Source organism: Pinus tabuliformis, chromosome 9 (assembly GCF_031772625.1).
Source record: "Pinus tabuliformis cultivar Carrire ecotype Pingquan chromosome 9, CPIR1, whole genome shotgun sequence".
Taxonomy (NCBI): Eukaryota; Viridiplantae; Streptophyta; class Pinopsida; order Pinales; family Pinaceae; genus Pinus; species Pinus tabuliformis.
In genome coordinates this window covers 1,607,842,354-1,607,864,348 of record NC_142307.1, presented here as the reverse complement: position 1 = coordinate 1,607,864,348, position 21,995 = coordinate 1,607,842,354, and the positions used below count along the sequence as shown (strand labels likewise).

The 21,995-nt window shown below is 40.3% G+C and overlaps 1 protein-coding gene across 1 annotated transcript; it reads right to left on the bottom strand.

Annotated features, from left to right (window-relative positions):
* Positions 1–397: 397 nt before the first annotated feature.
* LOC149154930 (uncharacterized) lies at positions 398–1,394 on the bottom strand. The gene has a single exon (XM_089441396.1). It carries the CDS (start codon positions 1,255–1,257, stop codon positions 655–657), a length of 603 nt encoding a protein of 200 aa, XP_089297522.1. The 5' UTR covers positions 1,258–1,394; the 3' UTR covers positions 398–654.
* Between the last annotated feature and the right edge of the window lie 20,601 nt (positions 1,395–21,995).

Below are 21,995 nucleotides of genomic sequence, written 5' to 3'. Positions count from 1 at the left end.
ATCATCAGATTTAGGACAGGAAATCCAATGAAAATGCCCTGCTGATTAAATAACTCTAAACATATAAAACAAACTAAATCAGATATAACTCTAAACATATAAAACAAACTAAATCAGATATAACTCTAAACATATAAAACAAACTAAATCAGATATAACTCTAAACATATAAAACAAACTAAATCAGATGTTAAAAGCATACTCAACCTATCAAACATAAGAACAATACGCTGATATCAAACAGAAGAACAATACGCTGCTCATTCAATAACTCTGAACATATAAAACAAACTAAATCAGATGTTAAAGCATACTCAACATATCTAACATAGAGGAAATGAATTCCATTATTATTCTTTCTTTAAATTTATCTAAAGAATATCCCAAAATTTAATAACAAATTCTAATAATATCCCAAAATTTAATAACTGAAACCAGATCAAACAATTAAACTAGCTCCTACTATTCATCGAATTCCAAAATATTTAAAAAATTTACCATTAAAATAGAGATGCCCTACTACCCTCTCCAAATATATACTTGCAAAACATATCAACCATGTTCTTTCCCAAAATTTATTTATTATTTACACACAGGAAAGATAACCACACCAAAAAAAGTCCTTTTTATACGAGTGTCGCCTTCATCCATCTGCTACTCACCCCCATGGGACGTCCAGGGACCAGAAAAGCGCATGCCCAATAGTTCCACAGTATGCTTTTCCACAACAGATTTGCCACGCCCAGTCTCGACAGTACGCTTTTCCACAGTAGCTTTGATCTGCCCCGTCTGAACACTCTGCCTTTCAAGGGCACCCTTGACTTGCCCGGCCTGAGCAGCATGCTTTTCCACGGCGCCTTTGACATGCCCGGCCTGGACAGCATGTCTTTCCATGGCGCCCTTGCCCTGTCCTGCCTGAACGCGATGCTTTTCCACGGTGCCTCTGACGTCCCCGGCCTGAACAGCATTCTTTACCACGGCGACTTTGCCCTGTCCAGCCTGAACACGATGCTTTTCCACGGCGCCTTTGACCTGCCCGGCCTGAACAACATGCCTTTCCATGGCGCCTTTGCCCCGTCCAGTCTGAACACTATACCTTTCTATGGCACCTTTGCCATGACCAGCCTGAAGATGGTGCGATTCCATGGTACCCTTGGCCTGGTCGGCGAGAACGCGGTTCTTTACCAAGGTACCTCTGCTCTGCCCGGGCTGAGCACGATGCTTTTCGGCAACTCTCAAACCCTTCCGATCCGCCATTGCTGCGACACTGTTGTTGCTCACCACTACGAGGATAACCACCCAAGGGAGCTAATGAGCTCAACGCATGCACCGACTAGCAGTTGGCATTCCCGTAAGGAATGTCAGTTATGCAAACACTACAAGTATTTAATTTGTAAAATGTTAATGGAAACTATGTGAAGAAGGAATGAAGGAAGGAAAGTATCGGAAAATATTTATATTTTTAGTTACAAAGTACTAGTAAACTAATATTGTTCATATAAAGCGAGAGAATTTATAAAAGATACAATGTATGAAGTAAATATTAATTTATAAAAGATACAATGTATGAAGTAAATTAATATTTGACTTTAGTAGAGAAGATTTACGAGTTAATAACTCTGAGAATTAGACACATCTCTCCTAACATATATTAAGAGAAAACAATGAAAAAACAAAGAAAAAATGTATACATAAGATAAGAAAGAAAAAGAAAAAAATTTGTACATAAAGTAAGAGAAGACAGAAAAAATTCATGAAAGAAGTGGGAGGAATACTTTAATAATTATTAATTATATAATTGAGGAAGTGCGTTTTGAAGTTTTATTATTATTATTTTTATTAAATTAAAACTAGAAAGTGTTTAGAAGGGAGTAATAATAGCATTCTAAACTATTATTTTTATTTTGTCTCGTTAAAATTTAAAGAAATGCATAATGATGGGAAGTCACAAATTTGATAAATTTGTTGGCGTTGTTAGATTGTAAAATAAGATAATGATTCATAGTGTCACTTTGTTACAATCAATCTTTCTAATGTAAATTAACATTTGGTTTTAGTGGAGAAGATCCAGGAGCTAATAGGTTTAAGGATTAGACACATCTCTCCTAACATATACTGAGAGAAAACAATGAAAAAATTTGTAAATAAGGTAAGAAAAGACAGGGGAAAGATTTATACATAGCGTGAGAAAAGACAGAAAAAAAATCCGGAACACTTTAGTGATTATTAATTATATAATTGAGGAAGTGTATTTTCAAATTTTATTATTATTATATTTATTAAATTAAAATTAGCAAGTGTTTTTGAGGGAAGTAATAATAACATTCTAAACTATTATTTTTATTTTGTCTCGTTAAAATTTAATGAAATGCACAAGTGTTTCCAAGAAAGTAATAATAACATTCTAAACTATTATTTTTACGTTTATTTTGTCTTGTTAAAATTTAATGAAATGCACAAAAACTTAACACTGCCACTAAGAGAGCATAAAAACTACGCAAAAATCCCAGAAAAAATAATACAAATTAAAATGGAATGAAAATTTAGGAATAAATGAAGACAATATTAATAATTACATTTATTTATTTGGTGGTATTATTATAATATTTATATTCTAATTTTTAAAATAATAATGATTTATAACATTTGATATTTATCAAACAAAATTTTATTATCAATATAAAATATTATATATATAAGACATCAACATATATTAATAAATTTCAATATAGTAGATTATTAAATATATATATATTTGTAAGCTTGGTGGTTTTTTCTATTAATTTTCATAAATAAGGCAGATTACATCCACATAACCATGAGTTAGGTGGCCTTAACTTGCCCAGTGGGAAACTAGGTTTGTTGGTCACTTATCTGCAAAACAAGCCATCTATAAACACAAAATTTTAAGTATGTCGAGCCATGCCATATACACCTGAGTGCCTTTGTACTTCCTATGCACTAGATAACAATAAATATAACTGTAAACAAGTCTATATCTATATAAAAGCATTCAAAAAAGATAACTAGAGTTTGTTGTCACTGATCATCGTCATTCGAGTCAACTGGGGCAGGATCCTTCACATTGGAGTCAGGAAGCTCTGAGTGAGGGATGCACGAGATGTTTTGTTCAATTTGACTCAGTCTTCCGCTTTGCTGTTGTAGCTAAACTAAAGTTTCTCCAGAACCTCATGAGCTTTGACTTCTCTGAGTTGCCTCGGGTGCTTTCATGCTGCTCTGAATGGGTCTGTGCATGCTGGTCAGAAGGAGACTGATCAATGGATTTTTACAATATACTTTTCATCATCTAGAATAGACAAATTGTTTGATGATATTGAGTTACTCTCCCCCTCATATACCCGGGGTCTAGTGCAACCTCCTACCACTCATCCAGTTCCATCTCAAATTCTTCCCCAGTCTGGCGAATTTCCTTCTCCCACTCTGCAATTAGATTTTTTACCAAGTTCGAGCTGCTGGCATGGTATGCCTTAGTGACCTCCTCGATGATGCTCATTATCGCCTTATGCCTACGACCATGTTGACACCTAATCCGAAACGGATGGGTGAACTGGACAGTCATCAGGAAGATGAACTAATCCGTTTTATTTATGTATATAAACATGAATTAGCTAATGAATAAGACATCAGTTTTCTCTCCCGCTCATTCTGAAGTTACCCTGGCCTGACATGGTATCAGAGCATAGGTCCCAGAAATAGTAGTAACTCCTGTTAACTTGAGAGCTGCTCAGTCCTGAGCGCTACTCTGCTCTCTGAGCGCATTGCCTGAGCGTTTACCTGACACACCTCTGCTCCTCTGCTCTCTGGCGCACCAGCGCTGCATCTGCTTGAGCGTTGGCCTGCCTCTATCCTGACATAGAGGTATCCGTTCTCAGTGATTCCATGCGAAGCAAAAAAGGGGTATTATCGTGAGACTGGTGATATCCCTGTCTCGATCCGCATTTCATTCCTTCAAGAATCCTTGCGGCCATTTCCGTTGTCGCTCCTCGCTGTCCTGCGACATCACCATTGTCTATTGACCTCCTATTCCATTCAATCTCCATATAGAACAATCCTGCAAACGCAAAACCTGAAACCGTGAGTCTTATTACCGTGACAGTCAATAGGAAATGAACTCAAGCCGGGTTAATCCTCTGGGACTACGCCGTTTTTTAAACTTCCCCTTCACGTCATGAAGAATGAAATCCAAGATCCGCTTGCAGTCATCTTCAGTCTTCTCTCTTTTGTTTGAACGCTCCGTTCCTTCGCCCTCTCGGTCGCTCAAAACCCTCGACAAGATCGTTCAAAACATTTCTTATCAATTTGATCGGATAAGTAGTTGGCAGTGGCTTTCTTTTTCTGCTAAATCCATTCCGACTTTCGACCTGTAGCTCCATATCCTTGCCGAAAATAACTGCGATTCTGGACCAAAAGAGAGCCATTCTGGACAAACAGAAAACAAAAAAGGTCGAAGGGACTACAGTGGTGCCTCCACGCAGAACGTCCCTGCACATGCCGGCGGGGGGGCCAATCCAGCTCGATTTCGCCGCTGGAGCGGGTGGAGAGACTTGCTTCTGAGAATACAGTGATGCCTTCATGCGCAACAAAGATGCGGCCATTGGGAGCGGTAAAGGTTTGACATTGATATATTTTCACTGTAAAGATTGGAGGTGAAGACAACAGAACCGGCAGCCAAGAGTCGAAAGCCTGGGTGATACTTAACGTTAATCCGTGTTTCTGTTCACAAGTTGTTGACTTTGTGGATTGTTCTGTACAATCGTATTTACAATCTCTGCAGCTCTTGCACGAAGTGATGCATAAGGATTCTTGAGGTAACCAAGCAGCGGAACAAGTTATTGTATCTGACTCATATTATAGTATGCAATATCATGCTTATACTTGGAGCGGAGTTTTATATATTGCACTGTTTTCTTAACAGTTTTTTGCATTGATATATATTGAAATGATATATGTTGAAGAGATACCTTGAGCGCCTTTTTTTTTTTTTCAAAACATAATATTGTGGCAGTGATATAAGAAATGCTGATGCAAATGTTAGAAGAAAATAAAATGCATAAGGCTATGGCATAAGGATTTTTTTTGGCAGAGATATTTTTTTTTACAGAATGCATTCAATCATTTCTATGGTAGGAATAGTTCTCACTGGCAAGGAGAACTATTCAGAATGGTCTCGAATGGTAAAACACACCCTCATCTACAATGAGTTGTGGAAGGGAGTGTGTGTCAGAGAAGAAGACAAAGACCCTGTGCAACCTACATCAGACAAATAACTCGCCATTTGGGAAAACAAGAACAGCAAAGCATATGCATTGATCGCAGCATCTGTAAATGAAGAAGTAAGTCGTCATATTTCATCCTATTCCACTGCCTTTGAAGCTCTACAAAAGCTGAAAGAACTCTATGATACACATTCTGCACTTGAAGTTGTTCAGCTCATGATTAAACTCTTCACTCTTGAACTGAAAAATAATGATCCTCTTGCTCTTGCATCTGAAATAAAGTCTATAATGCATGACATTAAATCCACTAAGGTTGAGCTGGATATCTCTCTTATCGCCTTTCTCAAAGCACTCTATCCTACCTACTCCAATTATCTTGAGTCTTTACAAGCAAATGGAAATCTTAAAGATATAACCTTTGACTCTCTTGTGAAAAAGTTTGCTGAAAGAGAGAAAGCCTTTGGAAAGAAAACAGTCCCTGAATCTTCTGAAGAGACTGTTTGCCTTGCTCATAAAGAAAAGTATCCTGCTCAAGATTCTACAAGAGGAAGAGGTGGACGAAGAGGAAGAGGAAGATACTTCAGAGGCAGGGGGGTAGACATTCTCAAGCAGAAAAGGCAGATTTGCATTGCATTCGCTGCAAACGAAATGGATCACATGATGCTTCTACATGCAAGCTACCATTGGACAAAGTTGAGCAGAGAAGAAATCAACAGAAAGGTAAAACTGATGACACAGACAAAGGTAAAGCACCTGAATCCGCTCACTATATTGAGGCACAATGTAACATTGGAGTAAATGAAGATTTGTTTAATGCTTCACTTACTTCTTCGAAAAATGACTGGTTGCTTGATTCAGGAGCAACCTGTCATATGACTCATAGGAAAGAATTTTTTGAATATTTCACTAACAATGTTGATGGAGCAGTATACTTTGCAGATCAGTCAAAAATCAAGCCATCAGGGCTTGGCACAATCAGGCTTAAACTGCCTGGTCTTCCAGACTTTCTTCTGGATCATGTTCTATATCTCCCATAGCTCAAGAGAAACTTGCTGTCCCTGGTCCACATCCGCCAGCAAGGTCACTCCATTCATATGTTTGATGGAAAGCTTGAGGTAAGAAAGGCATCTGACCATTCACTTGTCATGAGGGGTATAGAAGAAGAAAGACTTCTTAAACTGCAAGGAACCTCTGCTCATGCACAACATTTTTCATATATTTCTCATCATGAAGAAGGTACACTTCCATCAAGTTTATTATGGCATGCTAGATTTGGACATTTGAACTATGATAGTCTCCGCTTGTTGAAGAAAAATGGTGTTGCTGGTTTGCCTACAATTCCTAGAAAACATAAGCAATGTGATGCTTGCATTCTAGGAAAGCATAGCAAACAATCTTTTCATGATTCACATTCAAGAGCACATAGGAAGCTTGAACTTATTCATTCAGATTTATGTGGTCCAATGCCTGTTCCTTCTGCAAACGGAAATAAATATATCATGACATTTATTGATGATTACACCAGAATGTGTTGGGTTTACTTATTGAAGAACAAATCTGATGCTTTTCAAACATTCAAGAATTTTCATAAGTGGATTGAAAATGATGCACAATCTCATATTGGGTATATTCGCACTGATAATGGAAAAGAATATACATCAAATGAATTTGAACACTATCTTCGCCAACATGGGATTAAACATCAAGCAACTGTGCCTTATAATCCTCAACAAAATGGTGTCGCTGAAAGAATGAACAGAACAATTTTGAATATGGTACGATCCATGCTTTTCTTCAAAAATGTAAAGACAATGTTTTGGGCTGATGATGTTCTATGTGCTGCATATATAAAGAATAGATGTCCATCTAGTGCTATAACAAACAAAACTCCTTATGAATTGTGGTATGGACATGTTCCTTCGATAAAACATCTCAGGATTTTTGGTTCCACCTGTTATGCTTTAATACCAAAGGTACATAGAAACAAACTTGGTGCTAGAAGTCGTAAGTGTATCTTCCTGGGCTATTCAAACACATCTAAAGCATATCGCCTCTATGATGAAGTAAATAAAAAGTTTGTTTTATCTAGAGATGTCATTTTTCTTGAATCATCCAAATCTGACAGTGTTGTTGAGCGGCAACTTGATCGCTTGGATAGATTCACAAAACCGAAATCGTTTCAAGAGTTTGATAATCAGATTCCACATCTTGAAGGGGGGATTCCTATACTAGATCAACATGTGGAATCTTCTTCTGAAGAACAATCTCCCCTGCATGACACTCCAACACCGGATGATCGTTTAAGTGATGTAATTGATAGAATTGGGAGACTCAATCTTGATTCAGACCCAACTCAATCAACAAAGCAGCCTGGACCATCTCAGAAAGGTCCCCCAAAGTGGCTGACAAAGACACTTGAAAGTGTTCATCCTGATGAAATTGGAAAAACAGGAACCAGAAATACAAACCGACAAGATGGAGGTGATGCAGATAACTCTAATTCACCTGTTGATATGGATGTTACTTATGATTGTGAATTGAACTTGTCTACAGATTTTGAACCAACTTCCTTCAAAGAAGCGGCTTCTCATGATGAATGGAAAGAAGCGATGCAGAAGGAGTATGATGCCCTCATAAAGAATGGCACTTGGAAGCTGGTTGATCCTCCATTTGGAACCAAACCAATTGGCTGCAAGTGGGTCTACAAGAACAAGTACAAAGCTGATGGCTCACTTGACAAGCACAAAGCTAGGCTTGTGGCAAAAGGTTTTGCACAAAAGGAAGGGGTCAATTATGAGGAAACTTTTGCCCCCACAGCAAAATGGGCCACCATCCGGACACTCTTTGCACTAGTTGCTCAGAACGGTTGGAAAGTCCATCAAATGGATGTAAAAACTGCATTCTTGAATGGAGATCTAAAAGAGAATGTTTTTATGTCCCAGCCTGAAGGATTTGCTGTGAAAGGACATGAACATAAAGTATGCAAACTTGTGAAGTCCTTGTATGGCCTCAAACAAGCACCACGAGCCTGGTATGAAAAACTAACTGAGCATCTTCTGAAACTCAACTTCAATCATTTTGATCTTGATGATGCAACTTTATTTTTCAAGAAGGTTGGCAAAATAGTTGTATATCTTGTGGTATATGTAGATGATCTTTTAATGACAGGGAACAATGAAAGCTATATTGCATCCATAAAGAAAGAATTAGGAAATTTTTTTGAAATGACTGATTTGGGCTATGTTCATTACTATCTTGGCATTGAAGTAACCCAACATCCAAAGTCCATATTTCTTTCTCAAAAGAAATACATTGGAGATTTGTTAAACAAATTTGGCATGACAGAGTGCAATCCCCTTTGTACTCCAATGGAACAAAACTTGAAGCTCACATCTATTGAAGGAAAGGAATTTGAGGATGCAACAAAGTATAGACAGCTGGTAGGAAGTCTCATTTACCTCACTACTACCAGACCAAACATTTCATTTGTTGTTGGAATCCTCTCCAGGTTTATGCAAAAGCCTTGTGAGGGACATTGGTCTGCTGCAAAAAGAGTTCTAAGGTACTTGAAGGGAACTCAAGACCTTGGAATCAAGTATAGACAGGTGGACGACTTCAACTTGATTGGATACTCTGATTCAGACTTCGATGGAGACAAAGAAACTGGGGTATCTACTTTAGGATATGCTATGAGTCTTGGATCAGGAGCTGTCTCCTGGAGATCACGCAAACAATGAGTACCAGCAGATTCCACAACAGAAGCAGAATATGTGGCAGCAGCTGAAGCAACGAAAGAAATTGTGTGGCTCAGGAAAATTCTTGAAGATTTGCAGGTAAAACAAATACAATAAACTCCACTCATGATTGATAACACATCTGCAATAAAGTTGGCCAAGAACCCAAAGTTCCATGATCGTACTAAGCACATCAATACTAAATATCATCTGATCCGACATCATGTTGAGGCCAAAACAATCCATCTCCGTCATTGTTCCACAAACGAGAAAATTGCAGACATCTTCACCAAAGCGATTGGAAGAGAAAAGCTTGAAAGATTCAGAACGATGCTTGGACTCACCAACATCCTTTCAGATTAAGGTGGGGAATGTTGACACCTAATCCGAAACGGATGGGTGAACTGGACAGTCATCAGGAAGATGAACTGATCTGTTTTATTTATGTATATAAACATGAATTAGCTAATGAATAAGACATCAGTTTTCTCTCCCGCTCATTCTGGAGTTACCCTGGCCTGACAGACCACTCCCTATCGCCCCGTTGGACAAACTAGGCCTGCTGTCCTGAGCCTGAGTACTCTTCCTCTACCTCTCATGGCCTTTGTTCCCTACTACATTGTTTCGAGGCCCCTTTGCTCGCGCCATACTTTCTCAGACCTTCAACTTCTCCTCTCCTCCTTGGCCTTTCCGCTCTATTGTAATCTTGGGTTGCGGGATGGGAACTCGACGCAACCAGTGGTCTCGTCCCTCCAACATACTTGCTACACAGTCATGGATTCCAACCAAGTAAGAGCCTACTTCCATTGTCTGTCATTGATTGAAATCCACCCCTATATGCTTATGAATTCATGATGACCATCCTTTCCCTGCTTCATGTAGAGCTGGATCAATCAGTAAGGGTGTGTTCTGGCATACCTCATATCCTCCATCATAGAATTTCGGTTTTCAACAAAATTCAAGTGAATTGGCCAAGAAAAATTGTTATGGTTGGACGAGGTTATATGTATCCCTCAGGTTCGAGCCCCACTCCATTTGAACGCGTTACAAAGAACCTTTTTAGCATCGGATTTGGCACAAGAAATTGGCTCCGGGTTGGGCTAGGTCAGATGGAATTCCCCCCCAAGGACACACAACCTCTCCCTGTCTCTGAGATGAATTTCCCTCGTAGCCATAAGCCCAACCCTAGGAATCTGACACCAAAGGTTCAGATCCATTCTAAGGTTCTCTCCCTCAGTCCACTCAGCCAAACCCATTGGGGTCCCCCTTTCAGTGACCCTCCCTTCCCTTCCTCCTCTTCTACCCGACAGACCCCCATCTTCGACAGGAAAATTCCAAATTTCACAGACACTGGAACAAACATAACAATTACAACTGGTCCACCTAGGTTCCATACGAGGCCAAGCCTCTGGCATTCCTCCAACTCTTTACCCCCTCGACCCAACACCGGAAACTTTACAGGGGTTAGGAAATTCGCCTCCATACTAATATGATTTACAAGAAACAGAAGTAAAAAATACCAGAGAGGGCTCCCCTTTGCAACAGACATCATCCCCCAACAACGCAAAACCCCCAAAGTTTCTAGCACCTAGACCTCACTCCACCTTTGCAGGACCTTCCTCTCTTGCGCTCGGCTCCTCCACGGTTGAAATGACCCTCTTCTCGCTCCCCCTTGCCTTAAATCCTCCCCACTCGCATGCATTAACTCCTGCATGCTTGTTGCCACCTTTCCAAGTGTTGGCTGCATGCAGAAGGTGGCAGGGACCTAACTTGCCTTCATGGCTTCATACATTTAATCAGGCTAGCTCGCACCGCTATCGGGGGCGGTGGTTCCTATTCTCCTCTTGTTGATTATTGTCTTTGTTATATTTCTCTAAGATGCCTTGGAGTTGAATCAGTTCTTCCTCCATCGGATTGGGTGGTCAAGCCATCTCAATTATCTTACCTGGGCGCCCACGTCCCTGATTTGCCAGGAAGTTAGCTGCTATGTTCCCCTCCTGTCTGACATGTGAGGTGATTATGTAGTAAAATGTTGGCAAGATTTCTCCTACCTCTTGCGCCAAATGGCCTATACACCAATTGTGACTCAGTTTCTCCCAATGAGAGCCTTGGGTTAGCTTCTTAACTATATCCATGACCAATTGTGAATCGCCATCGATCACTAGTATTTTGTAACACACTTTCTAAGCTACAATCAGGCCTTGTATGACCATTGTGAACTCAGTCTCATTGTTTCTTGCATACCCACAATCAACGACAAAAATGAGATGGGTCCTTGTTTCATGGTCCCTGAATAATCCTCCAAACCCCACATTTCCAGGGTTCCCTTTTGAGGCCCAATCAAAGATTAGTTTGATAAAACCATGTGGAGGCCTTGTAAAGGAAAGTGTTGATGATGTAGGGTAATGGAGAACCTTCCATGATGTGGAGGATATGATGCTTGCTGTTAGATTCAATCGCTTCATAATACTTGCTTCAATTGGACCTGATTTCCATTCATCCATATGTCATCATTCTAATAGGATAGTTTCTCTTATGTTCTAGGTGATCCCTTCCCATATTGCATTCTCAGCATTGTGTCTATCCTTGAAAATTCTATTATTTCTTTCTTTCCATATGGCCTAAACTAAGAAACCCAGGGTTAGGTTCCAAGCTCTGTTGACCACTGGGCTCGAGAAGATCCCTGTGCGCCATTGGATTATGGTTTCTTTAATACTCCAGGGATCTTTGTCGGGATGTCCAAAAACATTCCTGAGCTGATTCCACTTTTGGTTAGCAAAGGGGCATGAATTCAATAGGTGTTCCAAGGTTTCAGTGTGTAGTCCACAAAGGACACACCTAGAAGGACCTTGTTGGCCTCTTTTTTGGAGTTGATCCCAAGTTAGGATTCTCCCATGGCCGACCAACCATAGGAACTAGATTATCTTCGGCCAGTGTTTACTCATTTAGATTTTCTTCCATAGGGGGCATTGGTGATTTTGTTTCTCTTCTCCTCTGAGTTTGTAAGCCTCCTTGATGTTGAAGGTTCCTTTGGTCATGTATCCCCATCTCAATATGTCCTCCCCCTCCTGGTAGGTTATGTTTTGCGATTGGAGTTCTTGTTCCATAAATTTCCATTGTTCTGAGGGTGGCGGGTTGTGCCAATCTCCCATGTCCTTCCATTTCCTCCATCCTTTATATTGGAGATCATTTTTCCAAAACTAGTCCACCGTAAGATAGTTCCTGCTAGTAGTGTATAAGAAAATCTCTCCAAGGTCTTTCCACCTGAATAATTTTCCTCTTTACTGCCATGAGTCTTGCCAAAATAGCGTTATGCATCCATTTATTATTTCCCAGAAGAAGTGTTGTTCTATAAGGTCCCTATTCTTTGTTGCCAAATTAAAAATAGCTGATCATTGTGGAGGGTCTCTATATCTGAGGATGTCTTCAAGCTGGCTTGGCATACTGTACTTCTGGGTCTAGATTTTTTTCCATAAGTCTGTTCCCCCTTTTATCCATCTCCACCACAACTTTTCTCCCATAACTTGGTTTACTGTGTACGGGTCCCTGAGGCTTAATCCTCCATTTCCTTTTGGAAGGGTTATCATACTCCATGATACCAATGCCCACTTTCGTGTGCTTTGAGTCCCTTGCCATAATTATTTTTGAATATATCCACCATGGCTGAGTAAGAAGTTTTGGGGGCCCATACCTTAGAGTTGATATATCAGAATCAATTGGAGGACTATTTTGATCACCATTGTTCTGCTAGCTAAGTTAAGAACCTTAAATGCCCACTCGCTCAAATTTTATTGGATCTTTGCTAGGAGGTCTTTCCAGTAGGAGGTTTTTTGGGAGTTAAAAGCTAGAGGCATCCCAAGATACTTCATTAGCATAGTTCCTATACCAAAACCCACTAGGTGAGCCAAGAAAACTTGAGTGGATCTAGGGTGTTGAAAAATAAGTTGTTTAATTCTCATTGTTAATCAACGTGCCTGAAGCCATCATGAATTCTTGCAGGATTTCCTTAATTTTCTAAACTTCCCTAAGAGAGACCTGACATAAAAGCATAATGATATCTACAAATTGTTGGTGGGTGATAGGTAGATCTGGACCCCAAGTTCGGAGGCCTTTTAGGTTGTAAGATCGGGCCTCTGCTTTCAGGAACCTACCCAGACCCTCAACAACAAGAGGTTGCGCAAGCAGGCTCGACCATAAGGGAAAGGAATTCTTACTAACTGCAGATGAAGAGGAAAGGGGAAATAGGGTCTCCTTGGTGAAGGCCCCAGGTAGGATTAAAAGTTCGGGATGAGGAGACATTGAGCAATATGGAGCACACCGGGGTTGACATCATAACTAGGATCCATTTTACCCATCTCTGCATGAAACCAAAGGCTAAAAATATCTTTGTCAGGTAGGAACAACTCAGGCGATCATAGGATTTAGTTAGGTCTAGCTTGATCATCATGCCAGGCGTTTTGAACTACTTGAGGGAGTGAACCATTTCTTGGGATGTTATGATACCGTCAAGAATTTGACATCCTTCCACAAACCCATATTGCTTCGGAGATATCAAGGTTGGAAGGAGTAGTTTAAGATGCTTGACAATGATGGTCAAGATAATTTTGTAGATGAAATTACAAAGAGAAATCGGTCTAAACCCCTGAGGGTTTTCTGTAACACCCCTTCCCAGGTCTACCCAAAGTAACCATGCCAATTGGGGTAAACATGAGGAGAGATGTTACTACAATAAGATTCGACCTCCTATGTCACCTTAAGGAAGTGGAATTGAAAGAAAATCACATATAGTCATCCAACATCATCAACAGACCCCTCAGGAGACAAGTCAGCCACTCAGATAGCATGTCCCTAGGTCCCATTGCTATTATTCAACTTTTAGGCCATAGTCGCTCTCATGCTATGCTCAAGGGAGTGACCAACAAACTAAAGTTGCTCTCACAGGCTTGCCTGCCAACGACTGTGGTCCAAAATTGCCGGTTCTATGCCAGCAACCCTGAGATTTGAGCCACTTTTCTAGCCCAGAATCTTGGCCTCTACCAAGAACTTGTTGTAACTTTCAGAAATCATTAAAAGCATGATAACCATACTGATCAATCAAAAATCACCCTCAAGACTAGGGCTGAGCATCCCCAATCGGGACTGACATTTTGTCAAACAATTGGCATCAATGCAACCTACAGGTCTAAGATCAATGCAACCTACAGGTCTAAGATACAATACAAAACATAAATGACTGAAACAAATTATAAAACATATCCAGAAGGATCACTTCCTTCTCCATTGAACTACTACATCATCAATTAGGTCTTGCATCCATCCATTTAATAGTTACAAGTAAATATATGAAATAACCATGACATGAACCAATCATTCAACCATGCTTATAACCAGCATAGAACCATATAAATATCATAGATATGACAACCATTAAATCCACATATAAATCAATGAAAAAGTAAGGTAACTTAACTTTTATTAATCATAGGCAAATCCTACCAGGTTTGGGACTTCCACGTACAACCCAACCATAGACATGGATGAACCAAATATCTCTTTCAGCCAATCACCCCCGTGCCATATCCCAAGCATGAATTTGGGATCTCATAGAACAACCAATTAAATAACAATCAAGGGAATCTAAAGGTTAAACAACCTCCACCCTCATCCAACCGTGATCACACCAAAATCGGTGCTCCGATCACAATCGAATAGAACTTGGAATGCCATCCAGAATCCATCACTATCTTTGAGGAATTTTCCATCTCCTTATCACTCAGGCTTTACCACAATCCAAACCCAGATCACTAGGCCCTAAACCGACACTACTCCCTTAGGCTTTACTGTGAGACTACCTCCGCCCCGGATTCTGAAATCCATCTGGCAAACCAAAGCTCAAAAATTGAAATAAACATCCCAACATACCATGGCATCCAGAAAAAATCTAGGCTAGGTTGAAATCCACTGTGATAACTCAACAATACTATGCTACCGACAATAAGAGAACCATACACCAACATGAAAATCCATGCATGTCCAAACCAACTAGGAAATCACACATGCAAAAGGTTACTTGCAAGTATTCCTGCTGAAGTTGCTTGAACACTCTTTCCTTTCCTTGATCCTTGCATGCTTTTCCTTTCCTTTCCTTTCTTTGCCTTCCCTTTTCTTTGATCCAAACTAGAGTGCTCCAAGAAAACTCTAAGTGGCCAAGAGAGTGAAAGAGAGAGAATAATGAGAGAGCTCCAAACTTGAATTGACAAAAGCCATGAACTGATCCTCATAAGCCTTTTTATTCATGAGGCCTCTAATTTATTCATTTTCCATTATTTTCCTTCAATTTCCTCCTCACATGCAACCCATGACCTTTTACCTTCCTTTTCTCCTAATTTCCTTTATTTTCATAAATAAATATGCCAAAAATGCCTTCTTTCCTTTTAATGCCTTTGCCTTTTTCAATTTACTTAGCCAAAACACACATCAAGTGATGCCCACTAGGATGTCTTTTCCCAACGTTCAACATGGAATAAGTGTCCCTTAATTGTGGTCTTATTTTTCCTTTATTAACTTTTATTACATGAAATTTTCACAAGGGCTATTACAAAACCCTCCCCGTCACGCCCCTACATTGGCGATAGTCTTTCAACCGCTCTATAGCGTGGTGCGACACCATCGAAAACTTTCTTTTCACCAATACTTATGTTCATGGACTACGCCTAACATTTGTACTTAGTTTATTTTCGTTACCAAGTATTATCTTTGTCCTTTATACAGATGAAAACCCATACACATTCATCATAAACAACATTATACAAGTAAATGCACAATAGTATAAAGGGAGGGGCAACTCCCTGCAATATGAGTATGCCCGAATCAATATATATAATCTTCACTTTTATAAAGTACAAGTTAAATCTTGGGAAACCCCAAATTTACACTTAGCAAAATTTCCAATTTCTTGGCAAATTCGGTTACCCAGCTCGTCGGCGCCTCCGAACGATCGCCGCATGACTCACCCAACTCTTTTTTCATATCATCGCACGATCGTGTCATTTGCCCAACTCAGGCGCGCTCGTCGTAATCGTGTCACCTCACCCAGGCGCCCTCCACACAAGTCACACCTCCATTTTACCAAACCAACACTTTACCAAACTTCCACCGTTTCGTGGTGCACGGTGCGCCCTACCCGGGTCGCCCATCTGCACATTCACCGTGTCAACCAACTCTTTGTGCATAGTGCGCCCTACCCAGGTCGCTTGTCGCATGTTCAACCGACTCGTCATGCACGACGTGCCCTACCTGGGTCGCATGTCCGCATGTTCACCCGGCGCTGCGACCTGCCCGCCAACGCCCTTCGCGGGTCACCCGCTTGCCTCTACACACACTGCCCGGTTCCTTCGTTTCTCCGTGTCGAGTCACCCGTTGTGCGGACTCATGACCTGCAGTAGCCGTAGTCACCTTCACCCACGCACTTTGTTGTAACTCTTAGCTCCTTCGCATCTGCCTTCACTTCAATGCTTGTTGCTTGGATGCCTTCGTTTGAATCCACCGCACCACATATATATATGGGTAGTGGTGAATCGTGCCACCCAGCCGACCCATGTTATATCCGCCTGGCCGACTCATCGCAATGTTTGAATGCTTGGTTGGCTTGTCCCAACTCGTGGGTGGCCGCCCCTTCCGCATACTCCATCGCACATTGGTTCAAGTCAGCCAGGGAGCTCGAGCCCAGCTTGCTCGCTATAAGTCCACGACCAACTCGCCCACACATCATTTCCACCGTGTGTCTCAACCGTTCGACTGCAGCTCGCCTGTTTTGTCACTTCACTCGTTCGGGTGGGTGCACCCGTGCGTCATTCAGACTGCAGGGCCTTACATCCTCCCCCACCTGAAATCATTGTCGTCCTCGACAATATCTCATCCCAGTAACCATCTTCCACCAAGAGAACAACCATATCCTTGATCCATGATATCAACCAGTCCATACATCACAAACATCCCTGCAACATATGAAAAATGACTGTTTCCACCATGTGTCGTCCCATCGTGAACTGTCATCATGATACTCCAACATAATGCCAACACATCTCTGCACACCGTTGACCCCCATGATTCGAACTAATCGGGTGATCAGTCCAACTGTCATGCTCAAATCATAAGAATGCACATCCTTATGCCATCATCAGTCTTTTCTCAAACTCTGCCACATCTTGGACTCATCAAGAATTTGCTCCAAACCCATGCTCAGGTCCATGGAAACTCCATCCCATCTGCAACATGTCATGACGCTAATTCCAAACCATTCCTGCATCATCTACCTGTCATACCTGCTCAACCTGTTTAAAGGACTCACTGCAATGAGCAGCTAACAACGAGTCCCATCTTCTAAGCCATCTAAGAAGATTTGGAGGGAGTAGAGCCTGAAGGCTCACCCTTCCTGATCAACTTAATCCACCTGTTCGGATCTTCTATCTCCATCCTCTGTAGATATGCAACCCGATCCTCCCCCTGGACATTCGGCCTTACATAAACATCATCGTCATCCTCAACTTCTTCCAGCCTCCTAGACAAATCCAAGATGCTATTGGACAATGTTTTGATAACCTGTGACTGCTCCGTAAGCTTTGCCTCAGTAGTGGACAATCACTTACACACCTCATTCATACGCTTCTCGTCCTCCATTTGCATCACTGCCAACTTACGCTTGGGTCTTGCCACACCAATGGGTACATCTTCCCTTCCATCATAAATGTACAACTTCTTCAAATTTGGAACAATCATCGGCTAATAGTGTTTAAAAAACTCCATTCCTAGTACAGCTTCATAGTCATCAATCCGCACTATCGTGAAGTTGACTTTCCCGGTTCACTCACCTAGTGTTGTGTCCACCTTTTCAGCTACACCGATCATGGAATCAGGAGGAGAATTCACTGTCTTCATATGTGCCTTCACCGGTACAAATTTTAGCCCAATCCTTCTCGCAGCATCTTCATTCATGAAGTTGTGAGTAGCCCCACTATCCACCATAGTGAGTATATCCGCACTCCTAACCTTCATCCGAACATACTCCAAGTTGTTCCTTTCTAGGTCTCTTTGTGAGACTGCGTCCATAGCAGCTACATCTCCAAGAATCTGCATCACCCCCACAGAAGTCTCTTCTTTCTTCGCATTAGACTGTGCCACCGCAGCCACTTTCGGTCTTGAAGGACAATTCTTCACCGTATGTGGTTCTGCACATATCCAACACTTCAATGGTTTCTTTGTCTTTGACTTGTCATTCGATTTCGAAGCATCATCTTTCTTCTCTTTCGACTTATCGAACTTCTTTTTTTCTCATCAGAAGTTTCGTCATAATGCTCCACCAAACGATCCACAACAGTAAAAGCCTCCTCAATTGTCTTAATCTTCTGCCTCTTCACTTCATTGTGTGCCTAAGGTTTTAGCCCAATATTGAAGTTGAACACCTTGTCCCTTTCCGCCATGTCCAGAAGTTCCAGAACTACACTTGCAAACTCTTGCTGATATGCCTGCAGACTTCCGTTTGCTTCATATACTTTATCTTCATCCTTGCTTCCCATGTTTCATCCTGAGGATTGAAGTGGGTCTGCAAAGCCTTCTTCATGTCATCCCACGAAGTTATGTCATGAGCACTGCCATTGGCAATCTAATCCATCCTTCTTTGTCACCACATCTTAGCATCCTTCATCAAGAACTGAGTAGCCACTTTCACTTTTGTCTCCTCATCAGGTAAACCCAAGCATTCCAAGTATTGCTCCATGTCCCATAGAAAGTTACCAAGAGTCTTCGCACTTCTTGTACCATCATAAGATTTCGGTTCCTTGACTTTCACATGAGACACTCCTCCACCTGAGCTATGTCTCACGACCTTCTTCAACACTGTGATCTCATCCTTCGCTTTGTCAAGAGCTTTCTGCAAGTCCAAGATTTCTGCCAAACCTTGGTCTCTCGCCTTCCCAATCTGCTTGACTTCTTCTTCCCATTGTGTACACTTCCAATCAGTATACCCGTATCGTTCTCGGAGGTCATTGAATTGCTCTCTCATATTCGCATTACCTTCTTTGTAACAACCCAAAATAAACATGTAATTAATCAACTAATTAACATCAAGTTCAAACTATGAGTAGAACTTACTGGTGGTTGAAGTCTGCTTACCACAACAAGGTTTTTGGGGACGACTCTCCACCCAACCATAGGCTTAATTGCGCAAGGACTTTCTACAACTAGCCACCCCCGAGCCCTCAATCAACGTACTTCTTCCAGTGACTCCTCTGTCTTAGAACACTATTCTCCCAAGAGAATGAATGATAGAGTCTTGGAATGATGGAATGCCACTCATATTCCTCACCATCTATTAAATAGAGCAAACATTAGAAGGGGAACCACATGCACACACTCCATGTGCCAACATGCAACTTACTGCTTTCTTGTTTTATTCTTTTGTTTTTACTTTTTGATAGTTTTACTGATTTTTATCTTCTTTTATTTATTTAAAGCATGTAATTAGTTTATTATTAATTATTTTATTTATTGTTTATTATTTAATATTTAATATTATTTGTTATTTATTATTAATTATTATTTATTATTAAGGGACATTACATACTCTCCCCCTTAAGAAATTTCGTCCTGAAGTTAAGTTGAATTATTTATTAATTATTATTAAGGGACATTACATTTATTTTTTTATTTATTACATCACGTAATAGTTCCGACACCCTTCGGTGAACTAGTATAACTAGCAGGCATTGAAAGTTTCACAACACCTGGGAAATCCCAAGGAATCTCTGTCCTTTTTCCCACTTTCGGAATCAGGCATAAGCCTTCCACTTTCGGAATCAAGCATAAGCCTCCTTAGTCTGTATCCTAGTCCAAGGCTGGCCCCAAGGCTCGTGCCTGACTTAGACCTCATCTGCCCCAAGGCAGGCATCCGGTACAGTGGTCAACGTCACCGGACATCTCACAAGGTTGGCCCACTCCCTCCACAACTCACTAAAGCGCACAACCCCAGGCATCGAAGTCCTTACACCCCCACTAGACTTCGACATCCCAATACAATACTAGGCACCTAGCCTAGAACATCGGGCACTTGGCCTCCTCAAGATGGTCCCATAGCCCTACAAGAGCTATCCATCAAGAGCTACACAAGACAAAGGAACCACTGGCATATGCAGTGTTGATTGAGTTTGTCCCCAATTCATATGGTGTTACTTATTCTCCTTCGTGTGTATGGGCTCGCATGAGATCATCAAATAAACTGGCCCTCTCGACCCATTTGTGGAGTCCTGTGAATCATCACACCTCAACATGCAACCAATGCATTAGCCATACCATCATAGTATCATAGAAAATAATCCACATGCCAAGTCTTGCATGTCATCATGAGAACATTCATCATTGTTAATCGCAACATTATGAATAATAACGAATTGCATGCTCATGCATGTCAATATACCTTGACCTAACATCATAATGCCTATGCATATCATCATCATCCTAAGGATACATCATCACTATTGTAACAACTATATAAATATGAAGCACATGTGCATGATTACCCTTATACCATCATATCATCAATATGAGAAACATCTCAATATTTATCAAATATAGAATAATACTCTATAAGCATTCATTTACTTTACAGACATTCAACTATGAACTAAGATTATTCAACATCCATCTAGGATCTATGTTATCTCATCAGGGTTATTAGTGTTATGATTTCATCAAGATACCAATTCCTTTTCAATAATCATTTCTACTTCTTTAAACTAGGAAGTTGACCATTTACACCATAGGTATAATCATCTTAGTACATCGTTAAATTTCACATGAGCCTCATCATCTTGATGCCTACTAAGTGAATGCCAGAAAACCCTGCGGCCTTGAAAGGACGGGACGGTTTCACAAAATAAACTTGAATGCTCTAAAACCCTTGCTGTCCCATTAGTTTGATAAAAAAAAATATGGCCTGATCAAGTAACTTGACAAATACAAATTAAACTGCAAAGTAAGGCGTTTCTTCCTGCGTTGTTTCTCGGCAGATATAATCTTTTTATACACACACACACTTTCCTGACAAAATACAATTAGGCTGAAAATAGAACAAGTGTTACCTTCTTTAAAAATTTGAGATAATCTGATAATTATGAAACATCCATCTCAACAAAACCATAGCTCAGCAAAAGGTTAAAATACCAGAAAAGAGGAATGGAATAACCATAAAAGACATGCGGCCTCCCGGAAGTAATGATCCTGTGACTTTCAAAACAAGTCAAGTTAAAAATCCCAAGAAAACATTTTTTTTTTTTTTTTTAAAGATGCCCATAGGCCCTAAGGGTTGAACCTAACCTCTGATACCATATGTAACAACCCAAAATAAACATGTAATTAATCAACTAATTAACATCAAGTTCAAACTATGAGTAGCACTTACCTGTGGTTGAAGTCTGCTTACCGCAACAAGGTTTTTGGGGATGACTCTCCACCCAACTGTAGGCTCAATTGCGCAAGGACTTGCTACAACTGGCCACCCTCGAGCCCTCAATCAACGTACTACTACCAGTGACTCCTCTGTCTTAGAACACTATTCTCCCAAGAGAATGAATGATAGAATCTTGGAATGATGGAATTCCTCTCATCTTCCTCACCATCTATTAAGTAGAGCAAACATTAGAAGGGAACCACATGCACACACTCCATGTCAACATGCAACTTACTACTTTCTTGTTTTATTATTTTGTTTTTACTTTTTGATAGTTTTACTGATTTTTACTATTTTTCTTGTTTTATTTCTTTTATTTATTTAAAGCATGTAATTAATTTATTATTTTATTATTCTTACTATTTTTCTTGTTTTTATTTCTTTTATTTATATTTATTTAAAGCATGTAATAATTTATTATTTTATTATTATTTTATTTATTTTTTATTATTTAATATTTATTATTAAGGGACATTACATTCTTGATCTTTAGTGACCTCGACCATCTTCGAAGTCCAGAAA